This window comes from Panthera tigris, chromosome E1, assembly GCF_018350195.1.
Source record: "Panthera tigris isolate Pti1 chromosome E1, P.tigris_Pti1_mat1.1, whole genome shotgun sequence".
NCBI classification, from domain to species: Eukaryota; Metazoa; Chordata; class Mammalia; order Carnivora; family Felidae; genus Panthera; species Panthera tigris.
In genome coordinates, this window is record NC_056673.1 from 14675022 (window position 1) to 14702524 (window position 27503).

Here is a 27503-nt window from a genome sequence, read left to right on the forward strand (position 1 = left end):
GAGCCTCCAGGGACAGCAGAAGGCAGGACCTCCGCGCAGAGTGCCGGAAGCAGCCCTTTCTCGGGTGCGCTGGCCAGGCCACCCTGAGTAGAAGCGAGTCGGAGAGAAGAGTGGGACAGGGACTTCAGGGTGAGGGTTTCCTCAAGGCCTGGGAGAAGACCCAGGGAGACATTAGCTCCAAGGTTAAGGGGCCCAGAGCAGGGACTTCCTTGGATGCCTTTGAATTGGGGAGAGGAGGCACGCTGACTTGGTTGGTGTCCATCACCACGGCAAGGCAAAGCCACCTTGGGTCTTAGAGCATGCGTGGTTGAACCCACTGGGAGGAGGTATGGATGCTGGCTGGAAACAGGGGCAGCAAAGATCCACTTGTGCCCATCCGTGTCCATGCAGTGGCAATAGCTGCTTGTAATTACTGATGGGCCTGGCTGAGTGACTCCACACCTTATGTCATGTGATCTCCATAATCACCCTTTGAGGTCAGTCTGTACTTGCCCCTGCTATACAGATATGGAAACTGAGGCATGACAAATGAAGTCCCTTGTCCTGGGTCACTCAGCTGACACACTGTTGAGTCAGAATGCAATCCCAGATCTGTCTGCCACCACACTCTTTCACTTGTTCTCTTGACCCCTAAACTCCACTGTCTCACGTGCCCATCTGCCTTGAATTCCTGTGACATTTGTTTTGCGGGATGCTGGACACTGATGAATCATTTGTATCTTGTTACAGAGCTCCCTGGTAGTTCCCAGGCACTCCCCTTCTGGTCTACCCCCAGGAGCATCTCCGGCTGGGGCCTGGGGCTCGAGGACCCTGAGTCATCGTCCCACCTATCCTCTTCTTCCCTGCCCCTCTTTGTATTTGGGCAGATATGCCCTCACCTACTGCCTTCTGCTGTGGTTTCTTCATGACACAGATGGGACAGTGGGCCAGCACCATCCTGCCTGCTTTCGTGCCCTTGAGAAAGGCCGGGACGTGGTTTATTTGGGGGCTGGATCTTGCCACTATGTTGCTCTTCCTGGCTAACCTCGTAGACCTGTGAACAGCCACCCTCCAGACTGGCTGGTGCTTGTGTGGAGAGCAACGGCCCCAGGATGTGGCTCAGGTGGATGGTAGTGGCAGGTCCCTCCACCTGTATCTGCCCCCCCACCTCTGGGGTTCTCCCTCCCTCCTGGGGTGGCGCTCCCATGGCCCAGCCCTAGTCTGTTAGCTGGACTGTAATGCAGAGCTCAGAGTGGTCTTCTAGAAGGGACTTCTCCTGCCCCCTTCAGAACATGTTTGAATCCTCTGAGTGAGAGCTCTCATCCACCATGGTGAGGCAAGGTGTCTGATCTCACAGATAGGCTGGTTCTTCCGAGCCTGTGATTATTGTCTAATCAGTCAGCGAAGTTGGGATCCAAAACAGCAAACAGCTCTGCTCTCTGATTCAGAAGAGTTGCCCTGGAGGCCTCCGTGTTGGCACAATACTGTGTGTGTGTGTGTGTGTGTGTGTGTGTGTGTGCGCGCGCGCGCACAGAAACACACCTGGCTAGCGTGCAACAAGCTCTGGTGTGCGAGCCGGCAGTGTGCTGAGTGCATGTGCCCGACCTACTGGCCCTGGAGCCTATGTCGGCACCTGACCTTGGGTGCCGCGTTGGTGCCGTTGGTGAGCTGGCGAGCTGCTCAGTGGGGGACTCCAGGGGTGAGTGGGCCAGTGCTCCGTGCACTGCACGTCGGTGACCAGGTTCCTCCGCACGGCTGGGGGCGCCAAGTGGCTTCTAGGAGACAGACCTCCGCAGGCCCTGGACCTGGGCCTCTTGGCGGCTCCCTGGGCTGATCCCAGAGGGCCGTGGCAGCATAGTCAGGGTGCGTCCATGGGAAATGGAGGAAGAGCCTTTTTCACATCAGAGAAAAGCTGGGCTCCCGGCTCTCAGCCCACTGAGGTGGTATGAAAGTTTGCTTCTGCCTCTAAAATTGCCCTCGCAGAGCCTGCCATCTCTCTCCGGGCTCTTGTGCCAACACATAGTGAAGGGGGCCTTTACATATGCTTGTATAGAGAGATTCATGAGGCCCTGGGGGGAAAATTGGCATTCTTCTCACAATGATTTATTTATAGGGCGATTGGATGATGGGGATATGGAGGCTAAGGTGCCTCCATTAGTGAGAAGCACACAAGGCAGGAAGCCTTGCTCTGTATTTGACATTTAGTGGGGCGACTCCTACCAGGGAGCTGCTTTTTCTTTTAGAAGGTTTTGCCTTTAATGTTCTATTCATGGGCTTGTCTGAGCAGTCTGGGAGAAGGAAGGAGCGTGCAGGGCAGTGGGTTGCCCAGCTGAGGCTGGCCAGCCTAGGGGGTGGCAGGGCCCGGTAGGTCACGCTGTGGCCGATGTGGGGCAGGCTGGGCAGGCCTGACGCTGGGGGCCAGCAGCTCTGTTCCCGCGCCAAGGGCCACCTCGTTGGTATGTGCTGTGCTCAGTGTGTCATTTGGTGTTTCCTCTCCTGTCTGTCTCTATTTTCACCGGCCCCCAGGCTCTGCCTCGAACAGCAGCTCTGTGTGACCCCGGCTTCGGCTTGGCCGTGGCCCTTTTCTTCCTAGGGACTGTGGGGTTGTAGAAAGAATACCAAAGTTGGAGTCCCAGGGCTGTGTTAGGTTAGGTTCCATCTCTGTGGCTGACTCACTAGGACCCTGGGTACGTTTCTTCCTCTCTGGGCCTTGGTTTCCCCATCTGTAACCTGACTAGATTGATGACTTTTCAAGTGTTTTTTGGAAGTAGAGCAGTTTCTTCGAATGATAGCCACTGACAGAGCCCAGAGTATAAAACAGATAAGCGTATGTGGCCCTGATCAGAGCTGGGGACAGGGGCCTCCAGCTCTGGCCTCTCTGCCATCCCAACAGCCCCTCCAGGAGATCAGGGAGTCTCCTGTGGTCCTGTTTGGCAAGGCAGCGCCCACAGGAAGGCCACTGGGTGTGCTGTGTGTTGCGTGTTAACAAAGGGACCCAACACTGCCTGCAGAACGGGAGGCCCAGCTCTCTCCTGCGTGGGAGGGGTTGTTTCCCGCTCTCCTTTTGGACCCGCTGTGACTCTGAGAGGCGCTGTCTACACGTGGCGTCTCCTTGCCCTCACCTCCCTCTTACTCCTCCACCCAGACTTCCGGCTGTGTCCTCTGTCACTCGACTGTGGCTTGATGCTGACCCTACCAGACATTTTCCTGGGCTCATCTGACCTTCTGGTGGCATTTGACTCTGTTGGCCACAGTTTCCCCTTGGCTTCCCTGATGGCAGCTCCCCTGGTCTTTCCCTACTTTGCTCGCCCACAGAGCAGGCTGCTCCTTCTCAGCCTACTTTGCCAACCCCACTACTTCTTGCCATCCTCAAGCGTGGCACCTCCCCAAGCATCGCCCTGGGCGCTGTCTCACCCCCTCTCTCACCTCTGGGGGGACTTCTGCACGCCCATGGCCGCAGCTTCTGCTTGCTAACTCCCGCACATCCATCTCAGCCGAGGTGTTGCTTCTGCTGTCCGGGGCCATCCATTCCACCGCGCCCACCCCCCTGCGCCCAGCGCTGCTTCCACTGGCAGCCGCACAGACCCCTCCTACTCAACGTGTCTGAAACTCTCCTCCTACTTCTACCTGAGCTCGCAGCAAACCCACTCCTTCCCCACATACCCCCACCATCTTGGCATCTGGCACCATCAACCTCCCAGGCACCCTCAGCTCAAGAACCGGGCCCTCGATGATGACCCCTCTCACCTCACCCCTTCCCATCAGTCCATTTCAAAGTGCTACCCTTCTCCCCTCAGCAGCCTTCACACCTGCCCCTCTCCCTGCCTCCACCCTAGCCTGGACTGCCTTCTTCTCCCTGACCTTATGGGCAGCTCCCTGCCACCTCTCTTGCCTTCACCCAATCCAGGTTTTACGCTGTGGCCACATTCTACAATGCCACCTGCTCTCATCCCCTCCCATGCTTAAACACCTTCAGGGATTTCTTTTCCTTCGGGGGATGGTCCAGACTTTTCAGTTGGGCGTCCTATCATTTTCTGATTACAATTGCTTTTACATTATCTGCCCTCCTCATTGGAAGGTAAGTTCAGTGAGGAGACCGGTTACTCTTTACCCCCTGCCCCTCCAGATCTGCTCTCTGTCGCAGGAGGTTGGCCTGTCCAACGTCAGCAATGAGCTCCCACCCTCTCGCTTCCAGTTGGGTTCAACCCATGGTGAGTCACTGTGAGCTCTAATGTCCCTCCATCATCCCCCAAAGATTTTCCCAGAAGTGCAGCCTGAGAAGAGGATTCAAGTTTAAGATGTATATTTGGGAGGCATCCTAGAAAATGCCAGTAGGCGAGTCGGAAGTGTGACAGAGAAGGGAAGAAGCCAATAATGGGCCTGTGGTTGAGCAAATTAACACTGTGGGCAACCAGAACTCAAGTCCACCGGGGAATTTGGGGATACAGTCTTAGAACACGCACCTCAAAGTTCCCTCCACACAAGGGAGGGAGGGAGTAGGGGTATTTATACGCGGCTCCTATCCATCATTGGCTGAGTGTTGTTCCTGGTGTAGGGATTCATTCCCCCCTCACTGTTGGCCTGCTCTGTGGGTGAGCACAGCCAGCCCCACTGCTAGAAAAAGCCCTCCGGCAAAGAAATGCAGGTTCTGCCAGTTGGAAGTCAGGCTGGTGTGTGCTGAAATGTTGAAAGCCAGGGATAGGCAGGCCTTCACAGCATCTGCTACACAGCTCCTGCCAGGGAGGCTCCAGGTCCAAGAGAGCCTCCTCCCCTCAGCCCCAGGGTGGGGTGGAGGTGGGGCGAATGACATTATCTCTTGGGGTTTCCCTACCCAGGTTCTCTGACTACTATGCACTCATCTAATTAATCTGAGCATGCGCTCTGCTGTTCCTATCAGGACCCGATTAAAACAGCATCCGGCACAAAATAAAATGTAGCACATAGTGACACTGGGTGAATAGTGTTGAATCAGTAACCAATGTCATGTCTTCATGAATTGTTTGGAAATGTTGATTCAGGGGAGCCTGGGTGGCTCAGTCAGCTGAGCGTCTGACTCTTGATTTCAGCTCAGGTCATGATCCTGGGGTTGTGGGATCAAGCCTCTGCTGCTTAGGATTCTCTCTCTCCCTCTGCTCCTCTCCCCCACTCACAGTCTCTCTCTCTCTCTCTCTCTCTCCCCCTCTCCCCCACTATCACACACACACTCTCTCTTTCTCAAATTAAAAAAGAAAGAAAGAAAGAAAGAAAGAAAGAAAGAACGAAAGAAAGAAATGTTGATTCAATATTGTACACATAAGTTGGAACCCAAAAAACTTAGTACTAAAACCTAATTTTTAAGTTGTTTTAAAACCTAATTTTTAGGGGCACCTGGGTGGCTCAGTTGACTAAGCGTCTGATTCAGCTCAGGTCATGATCTCAGTTTGTGGTTTTGAGCCCCGCGTCGGGCTCTGTGCTGACAGCTCAGAGCCTGGAGCCTGCTTCAGATTCTGTGTCTCCCTCTCTCTCTCTGCCCCTCCCTGACTTGTGCTCTGTCTGTCTCTCAAAAAAAATTTTTTTTAATCTAATTTTTAAATTGTTCTGTAACCATAAAAAAATCAAACCATGATAATCTGGAGCTTAAAAAATAGAAAAAGAGGGACACATGGATGGCTCAGTTGGTTAAGCATCCAACTTTTGATTTTAGCTCAGGTCATGATCTCATGGTTTGTGAGATAAAGCCCTGTGTCAGGCTCTGTGCAGAGCCTGTTTGGGATATTCTCTCTCTCTCTCTCTCTCTCTCTCTCTCTCTCTCTGCCCCTACCCTGCTCATGCTCTGTCTCTCTCTCTCAAAATAAAAACATAAATATTTAAAAAGAAAGAAAAAAAAAAGAAAAAAGAACAGAGACTAAGTAAGGTGAGGGAGAGCTCTTTGCAGCTATCCAAGCTGCTTCTATTTGGGAAGAGCTCTCAGGCAGAGGGAACAGCAAGTGCAAAGGCCCTGAGGCAGGAGCATTTTTTGATACAATACCTGACTGCTTCTGGGCTGCGGCTTTAGTACCAGCAACCAAGAAGACACACATTTTTTTCTCCCCAAATCTTACAGCTTTCCCTGTTCAGTGACTCATTAAAATTTTTTTTAACATTTATTTATTTTGAAATAGAGAGAGAGAGAGAGAGAGAGAGAAAATGGTGGTGGGGGGAGGGGCAGAGAGAGGGAGACAGAATCTAAAGCAGGCTCCAGGCTCCGAGCTATCAGCACAGAGCCCAACGTGGGGATGGAACCCACGAGCCGTGAGATCACGACATGAGCCAAAGTGCTCAACTGACTGAGCCATCCAGGTGCCCCTGCAGTGCCTCGTTAAAAGCAGAAAAGGCAGGGCAGGTCCTACTGGCCCCAGGTTACAGATGAGGACACTGAGTCTCAGAGGGGCTACATGGCTCGTCCAGGGCCCAGGGTTGCTGCTGCCTCACCCCAGCCCAGCTCTGTTCCTCTGTGGCCCCAGGAAGCTAGGAGGTACAGAAAGATGGGCCAGCTGGACCACAGAGGACATCTAACAGGACTGGAGCTGTGTTGGGAAAAGAAATAGCACTCTCACTCTGAAAAGTTTAAGGTTGTACTTGGCAGATTTTTATAGAACAAAATTTGCACTATTGATTCTGTGGCAAATAAAAACCTCTTGTGGACGCTCTGGGCTTCAGAGATCTGAAATGTTTAAATGAGACTGGCCCGAACACGAGGAGATAAGCCCAGCTCAGGTGGTGCCTGGGGTGAGGAGCCGGCCTCTTTTGTCTTCTCTCCCATCTGTGAAAATGACTTGTTACTTTGAACTGCTTCTTCTCTTCGAAGGGAGGGAGGGCTCCCAGGTTGTTGTCCAGGCCCCAGGCCTGCAATCTAAATAAAACCTCTGAGCAGAGGGAGAGGCCAAGGCAGTTCACGGGGCCACACTTAGGAGAATGCACCGGGCAAGGGGGACATTGTGCCACCAAATCGTGGGCCCTGGGGCTGCCTTGAGGTAGCGGCGGGTTCGCATCTTCCTGTAATTGGCCCACCGCCCCTGGTGGGGTGCTATTTCTGCTTCCTCCAGTGGACAGATCTGATTGCAGGGGTTCAAGGTAGCTGGCTGGAAATGGGAGGTTATTGCAAGGAGATGAGTGAGAGAGTGGGACTCCAGAAGCCTCCAGGAAAGGGAGTAGCTCTAGGAGGCCGCAGCCTCTCTGTGGTGCCTCTCCTTCCCCCCAGCCCAGCTGCCCCGGCTTCTGCCCCACTGTCTGCACCCATGACTTGTCACCTTGGACAAAGCCCAATATGGTCTCCCAGGGCTGCTTGCTCTTTAAGATGGCCTTTTACCTCCTCCCGCTGCTAATTGCCTCACATTCTTTGTATCCCAGAAGGAAGACCCCAGTTGAGCCAGCCACGTTTACCATGTTATAGATCCCAGTCACCTATGAATTGTCGATCCATGGATGTGCTGGCTGTCTTTTATTCTGCCAGCCAAGAGGAGTATGGGAGGGTCTCTCCATTGACAAACATTTAACAGCCATTGAGTACCTCCCTACTGCTGGCGTGGGGCTAAGGATGGAGCGATGAATAAAAAGGATGGAGGATGAATAAAAACCAAGTCTTCTCTTTTTATTGAGCCTCCTGGTGGCTGTTTTCTGTCAAGTAGGGATAGGTGCTTAGGAGAAAAGCCTGTTAGGGGTGCCTAGGTGGCTCAGTCGATCAAGCGTCCAACTCTTGATTTGGGCTCAGGTCCTGATCTCATGAACCATGGGATTGAACCCCGCAGCCTGCTTGGGATTCTCTCTCTCTCTCCCTCTCTCTCTGCTCCTACCCTGCTCGCACTATCTCTTTCTCTCAAAATAAGTAAACAAACATTAAAAAAAAAAGAAAGAAAGAAAAGAAAAGCCTGTTAGAGGGTTAATTAAGGAACAGAGCGTGACCAGAGAGGTATTTTAGAATGACTGGGAAGCTTTTCTGGTAAAGGCGACATTTGAACAGAGGCCCAAGTAAAGTGAGGGAGGGCTCTCTGCAGCTATCTGAGCTGCTTCTGCTTGGGAAGAGCTCTCCAGGCAGAGGGAACCGCAAGTGCAAGGCCCTGAGGTGGGAGTGTTCTTGATACAATACCTGGCTGCCTTGGGCTGGGGCTGGGGCTGGGGCTGGGGCTGGGGCTGGGGCTGTAGGCAGGGCTGGCATTCGGGTATAGCCCAGGGAGTAGTTTCAAGTTCCTTTGGAGAGGACTAGAGCTTGGTGTCAGTCCCAAGTCCATTAGCCACTTGGCTAGGGGGAGGAGCCAAAGCACAAACCAGAGCATCTGTCTAAGGCATCCCTCTTTCTCACTGAGATCAGACACTTCTCCTTATCGGCCGTTAACGTGGCCCAGTCTGCAGCCTGAGTACAAGGTCACAGATCAGTTCCCATAAGCTCTTCCCTTTTATACCAAAGCATGAAACACAGAACTTAATTCTGTGTATGGTCTTGTCTTTTTCATTTTATACATCAGCCTTTTCTCCCCAATTAGACCATCATCTCAGACCAGGCCTGAGCCCCTGTGCTCTCTTGTATTTGTTTCCTAAATAACCAAACTCTCACTCTGGGCCAGGGACTGTGGGAAGAGAGTGACCCATCCGCACTCAGGAAATCTACCATCTGATGGGAGAGAGAAGCCACACACCGGAAGTGAAAGGCCAGGGTAGGGTGACAGAGAAGGTGTTTTCAAGCCTGTGAGGCAGGTGGCTCAAAGGCTTTGTGGGCAGAGGAGGGCCCGGAAGGAACCGGCAGGTTGGAAAGATTGGAGAGCGAGGGACAAGTGTACATAGACCGTGATGGCTGTTCGTGGCATGGGGCGGTGGCCTCTCAGTTGTAGAACAGAATGGGGGGAGCCCGATTGTTGCAGAAACCTAAGAACCAGGGAGGAGGAGGGTCGGTTGACTCATCAGCCACTGCGTAGAATTTTTGAACTCCCCAAATAATGCATACCCATGACAGAAAACATTGGATTGGCAAAAGGAAGAAAATCACTGTAATCCCACACCCCGGAGAATGAAGTGTGGGGTATCCTGTGCCGCTTCCCCACATTCATGCAAATGGGCCCTGTCTTGTTGAATCTACAGTGTATCTCAAACATTAGGGTGAGTAATTTCCAGGTTGGTACTTCTCTCTCTCTCTCTTTTTTATTTTAATTTTTTTTTTAATGTTTATTTCTGAGACAGAGAAAGAGCATGAGTGGGGGAGGGGCAGAGAAAGAGGGAGACACAGAATCCGAAACAGACTCCAGGCTCTGAGCTGTCAGCACAGAGCCCGACACGGGGCTCGAACTCACAAACTGTGAGATCATGACCTGAACTGAAGTCAGTCGCTCAACCAACTGAGCCACACAGGTGCCCCAGCTCTTTTTTTTTTTTTTTTAAGTTTTATTTATTTAAGTAACCTCTACACCCAACGTGGGGCTCGAACTTACAACCCCAAGATTGAGCCGCACACCCTTCCGACTGAGCCAGCCAGGCGCCCCTCTAGGTTGGTAATTCTAAACCTATTTTAATGGCTGCACAATGTTCCATTGTATGACTGCCCATCCCCTCAGGTTGTGCACAGAGGCTGTTTCCAGCTTTTTGCTGTTAGAGGTGTCAGCCAACACCTGTGCCCATGCCTTAGTCCATGTGCTGTATGGACTGCTGAGCAGGAGAAGGAAAGAAGGGTGAGAGGCCAAGGTCTTTACAGAGAGCCAGGTGTATGGAGGCCATCGTGCAGTGTCAGTGACACCTGTTAGGTGGGCGGGCTTGATACTACCCCAAGTAGCAGCCAGCTAGACCTGAAGCCTTCTGGCTATTTGCAGAGGAGGAAGGTCCCTGTGTGTGTATGTGTGTGTGTGTACACGTGTGTTGTGGCCGTGAACATGGCCTAGGTCTCTAGTGAAACAGGCTTTGGGTGAACCAGAGGGGGAGACGTATAGAGGCTTTAGTTTTCCTTGGGTTTGGGGTAGAACCAAAAACTCCTGAGGATGGACTTTGAGGAAGAGCATTCTCCTTGCTCCTGATTTGGACCAGGGGGTTTGTGTGGTTTTGACAGTTTTGTAGGCCTTTTCATATTTGGTGCTGGGAGGGACCTTATATAGCTCAACTGAGGAGACCAAAGCCCAGAGAATGGCTGTGGCTTGCCCAACATCCATTAGGATGTGGTTGGCTGATGAGTACTCCAGAATGTCCAAAGCAGGCTGCTTCCTGGCTGGTAACATTAGTAACGTGCCCCATATCTATCCAGGACCCTGTCCCCAGTCTCTTCCTGCTCCTGTAACCCAGCAGAGGACACAGTGCTAGTGGCTCTCCTTGCTTAGTGGAGGCCAGTAGGGAGGGCTCATTGCAGGGGTCAGCGGACAAGCCCTTCCCCTCCTAGTGGGTTGGCTAGGCACACAGGATCTGGCCAGACCCAGGTTCAAATCCTGGGAATGACCTGATTTCTCTGAACTTAAGTTTTTCCAAAATGGGACAACTGATAAGATACCTGCCTTGTTGGGGCGCCTGGGTGGCTCAGTCGATTGAGTGTCCCACTTCGGCTCAGGTCATGATCTCGTGGTCTGTTGAGTTTAAGCCCCGAGTCGGGCTCTGTGCTCCTCTGTGCGTCAGGCCTGGAGCCTGCTTCGGATTCTGTGTCTCCCTCTCTCTCTGCCCCTCCCCTGCTTGTGCTCTGTCTCTCTCTGTCAAGAATAAAAAAAAAAAAAAAAAAAAAAAAAAGAGTACCTGCCTTGTAAGGTGGTAAAGATGAAACAAGCTAATCCTGATAAAGTTCTTGGCACTTGACTGGGACAGGGGCTCAGCAAATGCCCTCAATGTTAGTAGTAACATTGTGTCATCCTGTGTCATCCTTCCTGCAGACCAGATCTCAATACCCTGTGAAGTTTTGCCTCTTTGTGACCAGAGCTGAGTCTGAGTGGTCAGGCTGACACAGGCCAGCCGTGGCCAGGAGCAAGAGTCTCAGGACCAGAGGGGATGGCTCACCTTGGGCAGAGAGGGCTACTCTGTCGGGGGAGGACTGACTCTGTCCTGACCTCCCTGACCCCTCTGCCCAGGGTCAGGAGAAGGCCCCTGAGACAATGCAGGGGGAGCAATGGAAAGCATCACCCAGCAACCACCTGCCTAAGCCCTCACCTCTACTCAGTGGCTTCTTCCTTCTCTTCCAAACAAGGTCTCCCCAGTCAGAGAGGAAAACCCAGTCCCAGCCCAGGGTCTTCATCTCTGGATCTGTGAAATAGTCACTGTTTTTTGCCTGGTTCCTCTGGAACTTATTTCTGGTCTTCCCAGGCTTCCTTGCTGTCTCTGTATCTTGAGCCAAGTAGATGAGACCAAGAGCTGTGGAGTAGGACAAGTGGGAACCAGGGCCCTGCTCTGCCACTTACCAGCTGCCTGACCTTGCCTGACCAAATGCTTTTAATTCTGCGGGCCTCAGTTTCATCATCTGAAATATGGGGCTAATGCGACCTGCCTCTTGGGGTTCTGAGAATTCTTGACAAATGGTTGTAAAGTGCCTTCCAGGCACGTAGCAAGGCCTCAGTGAGACACTGCTGTTGTTCTGTCTTTATCATCCAATGCCTCTTATTCAATAGCCATATGCCAGGGCCTACTGTGTGCCAGGCTCTGTGGGGACACTGAGAACCGAAACGAATGCCATAGTCCTCTTCTCATGGCCTTTTTCCTCATTGTAGATCCCTCTCTGCTTGCTTCTAGGCCCCACTTAGGAAGATGGGGGTGTTAACCTCTTGGGTATCAGGCCTTAGGGGGCCCTGGTACTGCCGGATGCCTCTGTATCTTTGCACTAGGCTGACAACCTGACCCCTTTTCAACAGGCTGATACAATCATGGGAGGAGAAGGGTGTGTCTGGGGAGCTGGCCCTGCTTGAAGCCCGCAGAAGCTCCAGGGCGAGTTCTGTCACCTCCCCTAGGAAGGAGCCCAGAATGCATTTCTCTCTCTGGCTACTTCCTTAAAAAGAACGGGAACACTGAGAGCAGTGGAGGGAGAGAAAGAGCTAAGGACACCTGCCTGCCACGGGTCCAGCCTATGCAGCCCAAAATGGGACACACCGACCCCTCCCGCTCCACCCCCTCCCTCCACTGCGATAAAGCGTGGGCTCTTCCCTGTACCTGGGGTGTAGAGGTTCTGCTCACCTGTCTAGTACCACAGCCTTCTTCCACCCACTGGAAACTGGCCAGGGTGGTTTTCCTAACAGGCTAGCCACATTACAATCTCAACACAATTAACCAAAAAAAAAAAAAAAAAAAAAAGAGGGAGAGAGAAAAGAGAAAGAAAAGAAAATAGTCCTTGTGCAAATACTGCGGCAGTGTCTGTCAGGACCTAAGATCTGGTACTATCTACTTTTTAATAATTGAGGGTAATAAATATGTATTTCTTTCTCCTCGCCACCCCCCCTCCATCCTCCACAGCTTGTCAGCTCCCTGCGTCTCTCCTCTGATCAGACCAAGTCTTCCCCAAGCAAAAAAAAAATCCTTTAAGCAAAAAGGATTAAAGCCTTGAAAGTAGGTCTGCCTGAGCTCTCCCCCATCCTCTCCCTTCCCCTTCCCCAGGGCTGGTGGAGAAAGGCCCCTCTGGGGAACTAGGGACAGGGGGGGAGGGGGGAGGGAGGAGGCGGTGGGTGGATGCAGCAAGTGGGGCGGGGAGGAGGGATGGGGGCCGGTGGGGGCCTCTGGAACTGGGGACCATGCCACCCTCCCTCCCTGCAGCCATCCAGTTCCAGTCTCTGGCTAGCCTGGGAGAAGCAGCCCCACCCACCCTCCTCTGCCCAGAGGACCAGGGTCCCCCAGGCCCCCAGAGTATCGGACTCAGGAAAGAGGGTTTTAGTCTCAGACAGCCCCAGCTTGGCTCTGCAACCTGGCTTTGTGCTTTAGGGGCCTGTGTGATCTGGGGGCAAGCAACTGAATCTCAGTCGCTCAATCTGTAAAATGGAAATATAAACTAGCTACCTAACAGAGGATCAAATAAGCCAGCCCAGTGCCTAGCACATGGTAAATACCAAATAAACGAAATAAATTATCATGGTTATTTTGATCCAATTCTCAGACACAGAGAGCAGTCAGTAATCTCCCCCATCCCATGGTGCTCCACCGTTCCCAAGGGCCTGGCAGGCACACCTATTGTTCACGCAGCATTGCCCACACCATGTACAGAGGGGGTTGAACCCAAGGCTGGGTGGTGTGGTTAGGAGCCCTGTTCGAGGATGTTGGGGCCGGTAGGCGACAGAACTGGAACTTAAAATGGGACTTGTATCCCCTCCTCCACTTCCTGTCCTGATATGCTTTCCTCCACCCTGTGAGGCTTCCTGCCACCCAGTTTCCCCCACTCTGGGCCCAAGAACGAAACCAGGAACCAATCCAGGGAAGGTCTGGCCTGGCTGGGAAGACCAAGACTGGGGCAGGCGTGGCCGTGGCCGATGCTTGGCAGACCCGCCTTCCTCTCCCTGCAGCTGCCAGCCTTCCAGTTCTGCTGAGGCAGCAGCCCAGGCCCAAGTGGGCCTTCCTCCCTCCAAGCTGGGTACATGCACACAGGGCTGGCTGCAGATGGGGGGCTCAGTGTCCCTGCACCCACCCAGGCCCAGAGCCCCTGGCCTGCTCCAGTAGTCAGTGCTTGCTTGGCCACACGGCCTCTAGGGCCCCACTGCCGGCCCCCGGGGACAGCCCTGCCCTCGCTGCTGTGGGCCTGAGCTGAGAGAGGAGAGGCAAGGCCGGGAGGCCGGAGGGCAGGAAAAGCTGGGAGGGAGGTGGCTATTTATAGCCAGCTTTGCTTTTGTTCCTTTTCCAGCAATGCTTCTCTTTAAATAGGAGCAGGGCTGAAGGCTGCAGCTCTTCCCCAGCCGCCTGTAGTCAGAGCGCATGCGTGCTGTGTGTGTGTGTGTGTGTGTGTGTGTGTGTGCACGCGCGCGCACGCGTGCTCACGTCTGTGCGTGCACAGGGGTGTCACACATGTATAGGGATGGAGTGGGGGTGGACACTTTGGTGCACGTGTGTGAGTGTGTGCCGGGATGAGGGAATGGTCCGCTCTGTGTGCATGTTATGCCAGCATGTACAGAGGTACAGATGGGTGTTCTTTGGGTGTAAATGTGTGTGTGCTGGCATATACACGTGCATGTATAGGGGATGGGGCAGCTCTTAGTATGTATGCACGTGAGCGTGTTTATAAGGTGGGCACACGCGAGACAGTCGGGCGGCCTCTCCTTAGTTGATGTGTGCGTGTGTGTATGCATATGTACCCGTATATGTATAGAGGGGTGGTGTGGACAAGTGTGTGTCTCCATGTGTAGAATGTGGTGTAAGCAGCTCTTTACGGTAGTGTACATCCATGTAATAGGATTGTGGGAGGGTGGTCATGCCCTTGTGTGTGCATGTGAGTTAGTGTGGTAGTGTATGTGGGAGTGGAGGGACCAGAAGGGCAGCTCTTACTGTGTGTATTCTCACTGCGCTGGGGGAGGGCACGGCTGTGTTCTCCACCTCCCATGGGCCTATTCCATGTGTGGAATAGTAAATGGGTGATGAGCAGGTGTGTGTGTGCCCACGTAAAGGGACTCCAGGGTCCTATCTGGCTGCCGAAGGAGGGTGTCAAACCCGCCCCCCAGCAGGCAGTTTCGGAGCACTCCCAGAGCCCCCCCAGCTCCCCGTTGGGTCCCTGCCAGGCTAGACCACTTGCTTTCACACTCCCTGCTTCCAAGCCTGCCAGGACGGTGGGCAGAGCGTGGGGTGAGCCAGATGAGGAAACCATCAGGCTTTGGGGTGGACCTGGGCGCCCAATCTGGCTCCGCATCGACCCTTCTCTACCTCTATCCCATCTGTAGAATGGGAGAGTGGAGCCCTCTGGGGGCTGCTGTTGGGCTAGGAGAGATCGCACTAGTGGTGCGGTTTAGCATAGCTTGGGCTCTGGGGACCGCGGCCGGTCGGGGCGGGTCGTGTGGGGCCGCCGGGTTCCCAAGTCCGCCGGGAACTTGGGCGGGCGGCGGCGGGGTTAGCAGAGCGCGGGGCGTCGCTCGCGGCCCTCGCCCGGCCTTGGCGCCCGAGAGGTGGGAATCGTTTCCAGGGCGGGCGGCGGCTCCCCGCACGGTAACCCAGATCTGTCAGCGCGGCCCGGCGGCTCGGCAGTGCGCGATCCTCGCCCCGGGAGGGGTCGGGCCCGGGGGCGCTCTCTGCCCGGCCCGCCCCGGGGAGGCTCCGGGGGCTCGGGGCCTGGGCTTCGCCCTCGCCTCCAGCCCGGCCGGGCCTCGCCCGCAGCTCGGGATCGATGAGACCGCCCTCCCCGCCCCTCCCCCAAAGGCCAAACAAAACATAGTAAATATTTAATCCGGGCCAGGGAGCCAAGGAGGCCTCCCCACCCCCTCCGCAGCCGTCTGGCTCCTCTGCCAGCCCCGGCAGCTCTCTTCGGTAATAAGGCCGGAGTGGCAGGGATCGATCGCGTCCCGGGCGTGTGGGGCTGAGGGTGGGGGACCTGTGCCCTCGGGTGGCATCGCTGTCCACCCCAGGCCCCGGACCCGGGAGGCCCGAGCAGACCAATGCCCATGCTTTTCCAGGAAGGCCTTAGGAGGGCTTAGGATCCAGAGCCCCCCACCAGCCGCCTCTGCCCACCCCCATTCTAGAGTCCTTGTTTGAGCTTGTTGGGGGAGCGGAGGGGGAGAGGAAGAGGCAGCCCTCGGGAAGGGAGCCGTGAAAGCGGAAGGACATCCCAGTTCCCAGGCCAGACCTGACCTCCCGAGGCCCAGAACCCAAAGCCTGCAAGGGGCCTCTGGTGAGGTGGAAGCGGGGTAGCCAGGGAGGCCAAATAGAGGGGCTGGCAAGGTATTTCTGCCGTGGTGTGCTCCAGGCCTCCTGGGCGTTGCCCTGGGAGGTCAGACATCTTGTTGTTCTTTCATGCAGCGGTTAATTACTGAGCACCTATTATGTGTTGGTCATAGGCTGTACCCAAGGAGGCCCACAAGTCTGGGTCTGCAGAGAGATTACATTCCAAACAGCTAATAAGTGAGCACATAAGGTGATTTCAGAGAGTGGCTGAACTTCGTGCAGACAATGAACTGTATTATGATTGTGTGTTTGGCTAGGGAGGACAGCAACACTAACTGGTGTGGTCTGAGAGCTGAACCATGACAGTGGGTTGAGGCCAGAGCATCCCAGGCAGTTTACGGGGAGTGCAAAGGCCCAGAGACAGAAAAGAGACGGGTGTCCTAGGTCTGGGTAGAAGGCCGGGGAGGCAGTAGCGAGTGGGGGAGAACTAAGCAGTGGCTTATCCCCGAGGGTTTTGTAGGCCACGGGAGGAGTTCAGATTTTATTCTAAGTGCAGTACGAAGGCATTAGAGGTTTTAAGCAAAGGAATGGCATGATCTGATTTACATTTTTAAAAGCTTCCGCTGGCTGCAGTATGGAGAATAGAAGGTAGGGAGTTAAGGGTGGAGGCAGAGAGGCCAAGTGTGGTGGGGGGAGGTGTAACAGCAGTGGTGTATGAGAGGGAGAGTGGGCCCTGCCCGGCTTGGGCAGTGCCTATTAAGTGGCCACTTAGGCTTCTACAAATAACAGGGCCCCCCACAGCAGGAACAGCTTGCTCCTGAGCCTCTGGGCTCCTGACTTGGAAAGTCCCATGGGGCCTGAGCAGAGGCCAAGACCAGAGTCACCTCCATCCTATCTCCCAGACCCAGACTCCACAGTGGGCAGCCCAGGAAGTTTTTTGAGGAGCATTAGAAAATGTTGACATGTTTTTTGAAACAATTTCAGATCTGATATCTCCGCCAGATTGAGTTTGTAACCAGCTTTATTGTTTAAGCCTGCTGGGATTTCATCAAAGGCGGCTGCTGTTTACCCAGAACCATTTCATTGGAGAAAACAGCAAACAGACCTGCATTTCTATCTGATTTCACTTTTTCCCTTTTCTCATGAATTTAAGTGCTTGTGAAAAGCAAGGCTGATAAGGCAAAGCGGTGAGGATCAAACCCCAAAGAGGGGGCTCAGAAGGATCTCAGCTGAGGTTTATTAATAGAGCAGAGGAAAGTTCGGGGTGGCTGGCCACCGCTCTGGAGGGTGAGAGGCACTCCTGGCCAGCAGCTAGCCCTCCACAGGGTAGCACTGGGGAGTGAGGGCAGGTTGGGAGGGCTGCTCTCCACCCCCACCCTGGCCAAGACTTCTAGGCCATCTCCTGGTATGTGTTGTCTTTACCAGTCTCCAGACCGTTTCAGACACTGGCAACAACAAAAGGCTGAACGTCAGCTCCCACCTGGAAAGCAGCGGTCACCCAGCCTCAGAGATGGGTTCAGTGAGATAGAGCCGAGCTTTCCTGGGGAAAGGCCGAGTGAGGAAACAGATCGAAAGGCAATGTAAGCCAGATCATGAGAGTGCCGGGAAGAGTGCCTTCCTGTACGTCTTCTGCCAGCACTTGGGACGCAGTCCCTTCTCCTGCCAGGCGGCCTGAACCAGGGCAGGGCAAGGCCTAGGGACTCTGGTCACAGGCTCTGCGCTCCCTCTGCTTCCCCAAGGAATCTACACTGGGCTTATCACCACCCGCCTGATAGGATCCGATGCCTTCAAGCAGGCCTGTTGACCCACCAAATGCTTTAGCCCAATGGGGGAAACGCTGGTTCAGCAGCCTATCAGGGAAGGTGTCTTGAGAAATTTGGGTTAATGTGCCTTGTTCAGTCGCTTGAGCGACAGCTAGTTAAGTGCACGGGTTGTTCGGCATACAGGCCACCCCCTTGTACATTAGACCCACTTATAAGGTCAATCGATTTGAACCAATTAGCAAGAGGATAAGGACTTGTTTATCTTTAATAGACTGTAGATCTTGCAGCAAACCATCTAAGCGGGATGATACAGACACAGAGGTGTTTTTTCAGGGCTGAGTACGGGGCATAACCATTGTGCCCTACTGCTTTCTGGAAGATGTACTTCCCATCGACAGCAAGAGTCGAGCCCCCTCATGTCTGGGATGAGCCTACCGGGAGGTGAGCTGGGGAAGGCCAGAGGTCTTGTGTTCACAGAGCCAGTTCTGTGCCCTCCTTGTGGAGGCTCCCCTCCCCTGCCCTCCTTTCGCAGAGCCCAGTGGGCTGCTGGGAACTTGGTGGCTCGTTTCGTCCCTGTCAGCTCAGGGCATGGTCCCAGGCTTCCTGTGAGAGGGAGGAGCCACACACTGCAGGTACCGGGCCTGCACCCCAGGGCCTCGGGGGTATTTGCTGCCATGGGTGGAGGGCATGCATCATCTCATTTAATCTTTATAAGCCCCTTCCTGACAGCCACCCCCAACCCGAGTAAGTATTATGCCCTTCCCCAGATGAGAAAACAGGCCTGGAGGTGGGAGGCCGCAGACCCTACTTGTGCCGCCCGAGCGATCTGCACATAGACAGACATGGCTGCTCCGGAGTCCAGTGTCTTTTCACTTGGCTGTGCTGCCTGCGGCCTTCTACAGGTTAGCCAGGGCAGGGGCTGTTTGCACATTGTGGGTTTGGAGCCCGTGAGCCGGCAACGAGAGGATGCAGTGAGTGGGTCCTTTGGCATTTTCTGGCCTGAGACTATCTGGGGATGAAGCTGAGGAAACGCAGAACACAGGAGATGTTTGCCCTGCCTTTGCCCTAGGAGGGGCCAGGCGGGTCTCTGGCTGCGACAGTTGGTGGGGCTGTTGTAACAAAGTGGGTGCGGGCACAGGGGAGATGCCGTTCTCCGCTCCCTGAAGCATCCCATCTCCAACCCAGAATCCCTGGCTCCTTAGTCGGTATCCCCTTAAAGATGGAGGAGAGGCCACTCCATCCCCTCAAACTCTTGCCCGCCACTTCCCTCTCAATGCCTTCTCCTCACACCCAGTGTCTCTGACTGCCACCCGAGCCCATACTTCAGAGGCAGCAACATCTGCTTTTACCCCAGAGACAGGGCAATGTGAGCCACAGAGGGGGGCCAGGGAGCAGGGAGCCGGTTCTTCCTACAAAGAGGTTTCCGACTGTAAGTGTCCCAAGGAAGGGGCCGGTTCAAAGTAGTCGGAGCGGGTGGAGAGCTTCGCTCTTTCTTACTCCAGTTCTGCTGCGCCAGCTCAAAACAGTTGACGAGTCCTTCTTGGGAAATTGCTTCAGATCTCACAACATTTTCCTCTTAATAGCCTCGGTGGTGGCGAATCCTTGACCTTTGAGGGTCGGTTTGATTTTTTGGAAAAGGCCAAAAGTAATTTGAAGCTGTGTGTTGTGAATAAAAGGAATGAGCAATTTGCAGAGTGTGGTTTGTTTTGTTGTTGGGATTCATTTTTTTTTTTTTTTTTAAGGTTTAAAAACAAGATGGGACTCAAGTATTTAGCTAGTTTTCTCACAAGGACGTTCCAGAAGTGTTTCAAGCGATCGCAGCACCCTGAAACGGGGGGCTTGGATCCGAAAGTGACCACTTTGCTAGAAGCTCAGGGGAAGGGAACTGATGCCTTATTGAGCCGCTACTATGTGCCAGACACTTTACATACATTATCTCAACTGCCTGAAATCATTTTTGGAATAAGGCCAGTCTATAAAAAAAATCATAAATAATCCATTATCTTGCTTACTCTTCACAGCAATCCTATTAGAACAAGCACTGAGCCCATTTCACAGGTGAGGAAATGAAGGCTCAAAGAAGTTAAACACCTTTCCAAGGCCACAGGGCTTGTAAGTGGCAGAACTGGGATTTGAACCCAGGTCTGATTGGCTCCACACTCAAGGCCAATTCTTTTTTTGGGGTGTATAGAGTTCTGGTATACCTTCCACACTCCTCCTTGCCCTCGATAACACACACATTTAGTTTTGTTATGTCACGGCGGCATCATTCGGGCTGTATTCACCCTTTAAAAAAGAAAGCGGGTCATAAAGGAGCCGTGTGCCAAGGCGAAATGCTGACTGTGTGCCGTGGCAGACGTCAGCAGGCGTCGGGGGATGCGTGGGTGACAATGGCAAGGAATGAAGTATGGTGTTTATTAGGTACTCTGGCAAAGGCCTGGGAATTCTGGATGCCAAGCAGTGATGAGTGGAACGGGCTGGCTCAGCTCTCACCCAGCCCCAAATGCTGGGCAGGTTCTGGTTTGGTGCCTTTGAATCAACTGGACTGTTGAACAGACAAACTCTGGGAGCTTACCTGGCCACTGACAAGACTCCAGAAGGCTCCTTCTGGATGATGATGATGACGATAATGGTACCAGTAGAAGCTCACGCTGATGGAGCATTGTGTTAAATGTCTTACCATTAAGCTTTGATCCCTTTACACACTCTTGGCCTCTGACTGGAGGGGGTCTGCATACTCTTAGTTCCCACTGGGTCCCCAGCCACACAGGTTGGTTCTCTCAGAATCCAGAGAAGGGCTCTTTCCCTGGATGCCGTGGCTGCATGTGACAGGCTCGTGTGTGCCAGAAGGCTGGTGGTTTGAGGCTCTGTACATACCCTCTCCTCTCCTGGAGAGACAACAGCTCCAACAGGACTCCTCAACCACAATCCCAGACACAGCTGTCTAAATACAGCAATTCCACATCCAGGCATTTATTTTACGGATACCCTTGCACCTGTGGGCAGAAACACATATACAGGAGCAGGCATGTTATCATTGACTATAATAGCAGAAACTGGAAACAACCTAAATGTCCATCAGTAGGGGAGCGATCGGGTAGATTACAATACCCCCACACAACGGGATTCCGTGCTCCAAAGAATGGATGACTTTGTATGCACTGATATGGGACGGATGCCAACATGTATTGCTAAGTGAAAAAGCAGTGGTAATATACTGCACTACCGTTTGCTTTTAAAAAGAAAGATATACTTGTACGTGATAGAAATTTTCTGGAAAGACACAAAAGAAACTGTTAACAGTAGGATGCCTCTGAAGAAAGATACGAGGGACTGGAGGTCTGGGAGAGGAAAGGAGACTTATTTTTCATTGTATACCCTTTTGTGCTCTTTGAAAAAAAAATTTTTTTTTTTTACTATGTGCATACATTATCTTTTCGATTAAAAAGGAGGTGGGGGGAGGTTTAGAAAAAAAGAAATCTCCAGGCTTTATCTGGCTTTTCAGTCTGCATGCCTTCCCTGTCTGCAGCCAGGTCCTGCCGCCCTGACTTAGGGGCCATTTCTCAGCTCCTTTCCCTCGGCCCCAGCCCATGGCCACCACTCCCCAAGGCATCCATTACCGCCTCTTACAAGTACTTAAAACCTACCCTTTACCTTGAAACACAAATAACTGTAATATGGAGACAAGGCTGAGCTTCGTTGCACTTCTAGAACAGACGGGAATCGGTTGGCGCTGAGAGGCTTGATAAATGTTTGCTGAATTGAATTGAATCTGTGACTCGGTTGGTTACACCGAGCAAGGTACTAATTGGCCAAGGTCAGACATCCAAATCCCATATAGGTTGGCTCTTTCTTAGGTTGCTCCCATGGGCACTGTCGTGAGGGAAGGAGTGCCCCCACGTGCAAGGATGGAGGGTGAGTGCGGGACAAGGTGGGGACACCCTCTCATTTCCTGGAGACACAACTCAGAGTGACTTTAGGAGGCAGTACTGAACACGGTGTGATAGGCAGGAAGGCCCAGCTCTGGAAAGATTCGACTCAGAAGAACATCTGCGGTGAGGTCCAAAAGCTCCATGATGGCTTAAAGAAAAAAAAAAAAATTAGCCTGTGTGATATTACCCAGTTTATTCTAAGAACTTTCTAACAGAGATGCAAAAGATGGAACCCACTAAGCATGTTAGTGAATTGTCTGTTGTGGTGGTTGTTCAACCATAGGCTGGAAGACAGCCAGCTAACAGGCATTTTGTGGGCGAAATGAAAGCATGAGGTAGTTGATTATTTCAATGGACTATAAGGTTCTTTTTAATTATATACTTTGTTATACGTAACACCAAATTTACCATTTCAACTCGAGGGAGAAAGAGAGAATCCCAAGCAGGCTCCATGCCCAGCACAGAGCCTGATATGGGGCTTGATCCCATGACCCTGGGATCATGACCTGAGCCGAAATTTAAGAGTCGACGCTCAACCAACTGAGCCACCCAGGTGCCCCCTATTTAAACCATTTTTAAGTGTCCAGCTCTCTGGCATAAAGTACAGTCACATTGTTGTGCAACCCGTGATGATCAGTTATAATGGTGCCACTAGCAAAGTTGTTAATAGGGAAAGCCTGAGAAACACCTCTGTGGCCTTTGATTTCTGCCTGAGGAGGGTATCCTTGCTCAGACTTGGCCAGCGTTCCACTTACATCTTCCACACGCCAGCTTTTGGAACCTCCGCCTCAATGGATTCCTTCTCTGGCGTCTGGAATCATGGAGTGCATTGGCAGTCCAGTAGAACATGGGTAGTGGTCATGGAAACCTCTAGAAGCAGAGATCTAGGTAGTATAGCATGGTGACATTTCTCCTACTATTTCTTTTTTCTCAAGTCAAATATTCACTAGCCTGGAGGACGTGAGAGAGTGTATATCTCTTGCCCATGACTATTTTTCATTCTTGAAATGAAATTCCCCCAGTGGTTCTCTGGCCTCAGCCAGTGTGTGATGTCCTGGCACCTTTCTCTCCAGGCTGTGATCCGGCAGCTCCCCACGGCCCCGGGACCCATCCAGCTCACTCACAGCAAAGACTTCTTGTCCCGTAAGGGTTATTATGATGAGAAAGCATTTGCCTGCAGGCACAGTGAGTCAGAAAGTTTGATGTGCCTTCCAAAAACAACCCCCCCCCCACCAAAACATCATCTATAATCTTTGGTCACATTAATAGAAGCGTTCAAATCCGGGACGTGAAGGACTTGCGTCCCTCTCTGCTGAGCACCCACTGAGTCATCCTCTCTTGCCATCTTCTACCAATCCAGTCCGTCACCACCACGATGCTTAAATTCATCCCCTGCTCTCCATTTCCCCTGCCTCTACCATCTCAAACCCGGGTCCCACATCTCTTGCTTAGACCGTTGCAGTAGCCTCCTGATGGTGCTCTAGCTTCTTGCCTTCAGGCTCCATGCTGCAGACAAGTGATGTTAGGGAACATAATCTAATCATATCACTCTGATTGCTTAAACTCCTTCAGGCTTCTCACAACTTTGGCAGTAAAGGCCTGAGTTTTTTCTTTTTAATATTTTATTTTACTTATTTTTTAATGTTTGTTTATTTTTGAGAGAGAGAGAGAGACAGGGTGCGTGTGCGTGCGTGCACAGGCAGGGGAAGGGCAGAGAGAGGGGGAGAGAAGATCCCCAGCAGGCTCTGTGCTGATAGCAGAGAGCCCGATGTGGGGCTCAAACTCAAGAAACGTGAGATCATGACCCAAGCCAAAGTCAGGTGCCCCTGACTGAGCCAGCCAGGTGCCCCTAGACACCCGATTTTTAACAGGGTTTTCGAGGCCTCATGTCTGCAGGGCCCCTGCTAGCCCTTTGACATCACCTCACACCACTTGTTTCCTTGGAGCTCACACCCCTGTAGTGGAGAGGGGGCCGAGTCATGGACGAGAAAGCAAAGATAGGGCTGATGAAGACCAGGGAGGTGGGGGCACAGACAGTGAGGGAGAGAGTTAGGGACAGTGTGCTCAAGGAAGCCTCATGAGGAGATGACATTGATCAGAGACCTGGTGAGATGAAGGAAGGAGCCTATGGAGGCCGGGCCAAGAGAGGAGCGGGGCTGAGGAGATAACCGGTTAGTGCAAAGCCCCTGAGAGCGTGTGTGCTTGGTGCGTCCCAGCAAGACAGCCCCCAGGGGTGGGAGGGGAGCAAGGAAGGTGGCAGTGTGGTCGGTGTGGTCAGATCCTGCAGATTGATGGTCAGTATGATGGGGAGCCATAGAAAAGGCTGGTTTACATTTTCATATTTTTGGAAGACCACCCTGACTGCCAAGTAGGAAAGAGACTCTGAGGAGGAAGAATGGAAGAGAACAGAAAAGTTAGGCGACTACAGGGACTACAGTGTCCCTGAGGAGAGTGGTCATTCGGACCAGCAGCCACTTGGTGGTATCTAAGGGTTGAATGGCTGTGCCAATTATTTAGTGCTATGATTAGTCATGCACGCCTCTGGACTGTGAGCTGTGTGTGGACGGGGGTTATATCCGCTAATCTATTTTGTATCCCTAGCTCTCGCCTGGGCCTGGCATATATTAAGTGCTCAGTAAATACCTGCTGAATGGCCTGGGTTATGTTAGGAAGTCCCGAAGGAGCCGAGTAAGTGCTTGCCCTGAAGAAGAGACGTGGGGGCCACCATCTTCAGAGGCATAAAGGAGCTAAACTCAAGGGCACCTGGCTGGCTCAGTTGGTAGAGCATGTGACTCTTGATTTCAGGGTTGTGGGTTCAAGCCCCATGTTGAGTGTAGAGCTTACTTTAAAAAAAAGTTGGGGGGGGGCACCTGGGTGGCTCAGTCAGTTATGCATCCTTTTTCGGCTCAAGTCTTGATGTTGCCGTCTAGGAGTTCGAGCCCCGCATCAGGCTCTGTGCTGACAACTCAAAGCCTGGAGCCTACTTCATATCTGTGTCTCCTTCTCTCTCTTCTCCTCCCCAACTCACTCGTGTGTGTGTGTGTGTGTGTGTGTGTGTGTGCGTGCGCATGCACGTGTGCACTCTCTCTGTCTCTGTCTCTCAAAAATAAATAAACATTAAAAAAAAACTTCCATAAACTTAAAAAAAAAAAGGAGCTAGGCACAGAGGCTCCCAGGTATTACCTTGAAGACTCTAGGAAGAGTTTGGTCAGGCGTGATCTGGACCCCAGGTGACCAGGAGCCTCCTAAGAGGGCTGTCAAGAAGTGCAGGCTTCACGATCTCTTGTCAGAGATGCTGGGGGGAATCGTGTGTGGAAAGGACACATGTCCGTGCATGCCTGTGAGCTCACACACAACCCACAATCCACAGGTATGGATTGCAGGCACTGCAGATTTTCTGGCCCTGAAATCACACACTTCACAGCTAGAAAGACGCTTGGAAATGGGCATGACTGGTAACCTGAGGTTTGGGAGTCTCTGGTTACAAATGACAGAAACCCAGAACTGTTGGGACAAACAAGGGATCTTACAAGCTCCTGAAACTAAAAAGATTCACCTTCAGGTGTAACCTGATCGTGCAGTGTCACCAGGACCTGGTTCCTTCTTCTCAGCTTCTTGGCCTGACTTCCCTGATTTGACATCATACTCAGAAGGTTCCAGAAGCTCTGTGTTCACATTTTCCCTCCCCTCAGAAAGAGAGCTTCTTCCCGCCCCCCCCCCCAACACTTTGAACGTATTTGTGGGCCCGTTGTCACTGGCCCACAAACCAGTCCTGAGGCCTGGGAGCCTGTGCTGACTGGGTGCCTGCCCAGAAGGTGGGTGCCGAGATCAGCTCCTGGGTGGAAAGTTGAGGAGAACCAGTTCTCCCAGGGTAAAATCAGGGTGCTGCATCCAGAAAGAGGGGAATATATCGTGGGCGGCCAGAAACCCACACAAATTGTAGGCTTTAGGTGGTTTGCTAAGTGCTTTCTTTGTACCCGTCTTCCTCAGAACTCCATTTGTCCTGTTGCTCTGGAAGCCCCTGAGGCACCCCACTTTTGCTGTCGAACCCCCTCATTTTGCAGATGAACAGACTAGGCTTAACAACTTTCTCAAGGCCCCACAGCTCGATTGCGGTGGAGACAGGACTGGCACCCAGGTCCTGGGGCCTGGCAGCATCGCCTGGCGGGACAGACCTGAGTCTGGGGTCAGCCTGCCAGATCTGAATCCTCTGGCATTGCTGTTTGTTGTCTGTGAGGCTGGATTCATTTCCTAGGGCTGCCGTAACAAATTGCCACAAATTTAGGGGCTTAAAAGAGCAGAAATTTATTTATTTATTTATAAAAATTTTTAAAAACCTTTATTTATTTTTGAGCAAGTGAGAGAGAGACAGAGTGAGAGCAGGGGAGGAACAGAGAGAGAGGGAGACACAGAATCGGAAGCAGGCTCCAGGCTCCCAGCTGTCAGCACAGAGTCCGACACGGGGCTTGAACTCACGAACCGTGAGATCGTGACCTGAGCCGAAGTCAGATGCTTAACCAACTGAGCCACCCAGGCGCCCCTATTTATTTATTTATTTTAAAGTTTATTTTGAGAGAGAGAGAAAAAGCATGAGAGAGAGAAGCCCAAGCAGGCTCTGGGCTATCAGTGCAGGACCTGATGTGGGGATTAATTCCACGACCGTGAGATCATGACCTGAGCCGAAGTCAGATGCTTAACTGACTGAGCCACCCAGGTGCCCCCCCAAAACAGCAGAAATTTATACCCTCACAGTTCTGGAGGCCAGAAATCCGAAATCTAGGTGCTGGCAGGGCCGTCCGTGTTCCCTTCAAAGGCTCCACTCCTTGCTGTTCCCAGCTTCCCGTGGTGGTTGGCACTTCCTGTGGCCACGTCACTCCAATCTCTGCCTCCGTCTTCCCGAGGCTTCACTCTGTCTTCTTTTCTGTCTCTATAAGGACATTTGTCATTAAATTTGGGCCCCGTGTAGGTAATCAAGGATGATCTCATCTCAAGATCCTTAACCGCATCTGCAAAGACTCTTTTTCCCAAATAAGCTAACAGTTTATTTCGCAGGTTCCAGTGGACATACTTTTTTGGAGGCCACCATCCAATACATTCCAGGAACCTTGGGGAAGTCACTTAACCTCTTCAAACCTCAGTGTGTCAGCTGTAATGTGGGGATGATATCAGTGCCTACTTCATAAGGTTATCGTGTGGGATCATCCTTGTTGAGTCCTTCACCGAAGGCCGGGCACTTAGTAAGTGCTCAGTAAATGTTAGCTGTGGTTATAGTCTTCAGACTCCAGGTCCAGCCTGCTCTTCCTTCTCCGAGGTGCCTTTTTTTACACGTAGGCTTACCTCCCCTCAGCTAGTAGTTGTGGAGACAAGACAGGGAGTTGACATCTTGGTGGAGACAGAGCTGTCAAGGTTAAGCTGGTGTCCTCAGGCTTGCTTCCTCCGTGAGGCCTGTTGTCTGAGCAGACCCTGTTTTTCCGAGGCTTGAGGCTGGGAGGCGGGGCAGCCTGAGGAGGCCTCCTGCCAATCAACCTCTCACCCTGGCCAGGCTAGCTTGGGAACCCTAGGATTTAGAGCGATGAATGTAAATTGCAGATTCCACACTTCTCTTGCTTCCGTGTGTTGGGCTGAGATCCCATCAGCATCTCATTCCCCTTACCTTGGGGCCCCTCCAGGTCTCATTCGGTAGATTGTGTCGGCAGAGCACCTCCTCGGCGACCACGACGGCTTGCTACCTACATCTATCACACCTGCGCTGTGACAGTGTAATTTTTATCTCTGGTTGTTTATTTCTCCGATGGAACTACTTGTAAATTCCAAGAAGAAAATATATCCGTGTGTGTGACAGAACCAGCCCAGGGAGATTAATCTGGGCTTTTAAACTGGGGATGCAAACCAGGCTGATGCTACTCTGTGCCTAAGTGTCCAGTAATCAACCCCCAGCCGTCAATTGTCCCCCAAGGAAGCAAAGGCCTGGGAGGAGTCAGGCTCAGTAGGGTTTGATCCAGCTGGGAGGGAATGGGGTCCTCGTTTCTTCCAGGTAGCTAGCAGGCCCTGAGGACAGAAAGTGGGAGGCAGGTGACTTGAAGCC

At 52.6% G+C, this 27503-nt stretch overlaps 1 protein-coding gene and 1 long non-coding RNA gene across 2 annotated transcripts in view; one reads left to right on the forward strand and one right to left on the reverse strand.

Moving 5' to 3' along the window:
- The window catches only part of RTN4RL1 (reticulon 4 receptor like 1), a 72160-nt gene that overhangs the window by 4667 nt on the left and 39990 nt on the right, over positions 1 to 27503 (forward strand). Inside the window, exon 5 of the mRNA XM_042967239.1 lies at positions 4106 to 4190. Within this exon, the coding sequence (XP_042823173.1) occupies positions 4106 to 4190 (85 nt within the window). The remainder of the gene's footprint in view (positions 1 to 4105; positions 4191 to 27503) is intronic.
- Positions 21171 to 26562, reverse strand: LOC122233573. Its single transcript, XR_006211193.1, has 3 exons — positions 26487 to 26562; positions 26163 to 26345; positions 21171 to 21566 (listed from the first exon to the last, which is right to left on the reverse strand). It is a non-coding gene; the product is annotated as an uncharacterized LOC122233573 (long non-coding RNA).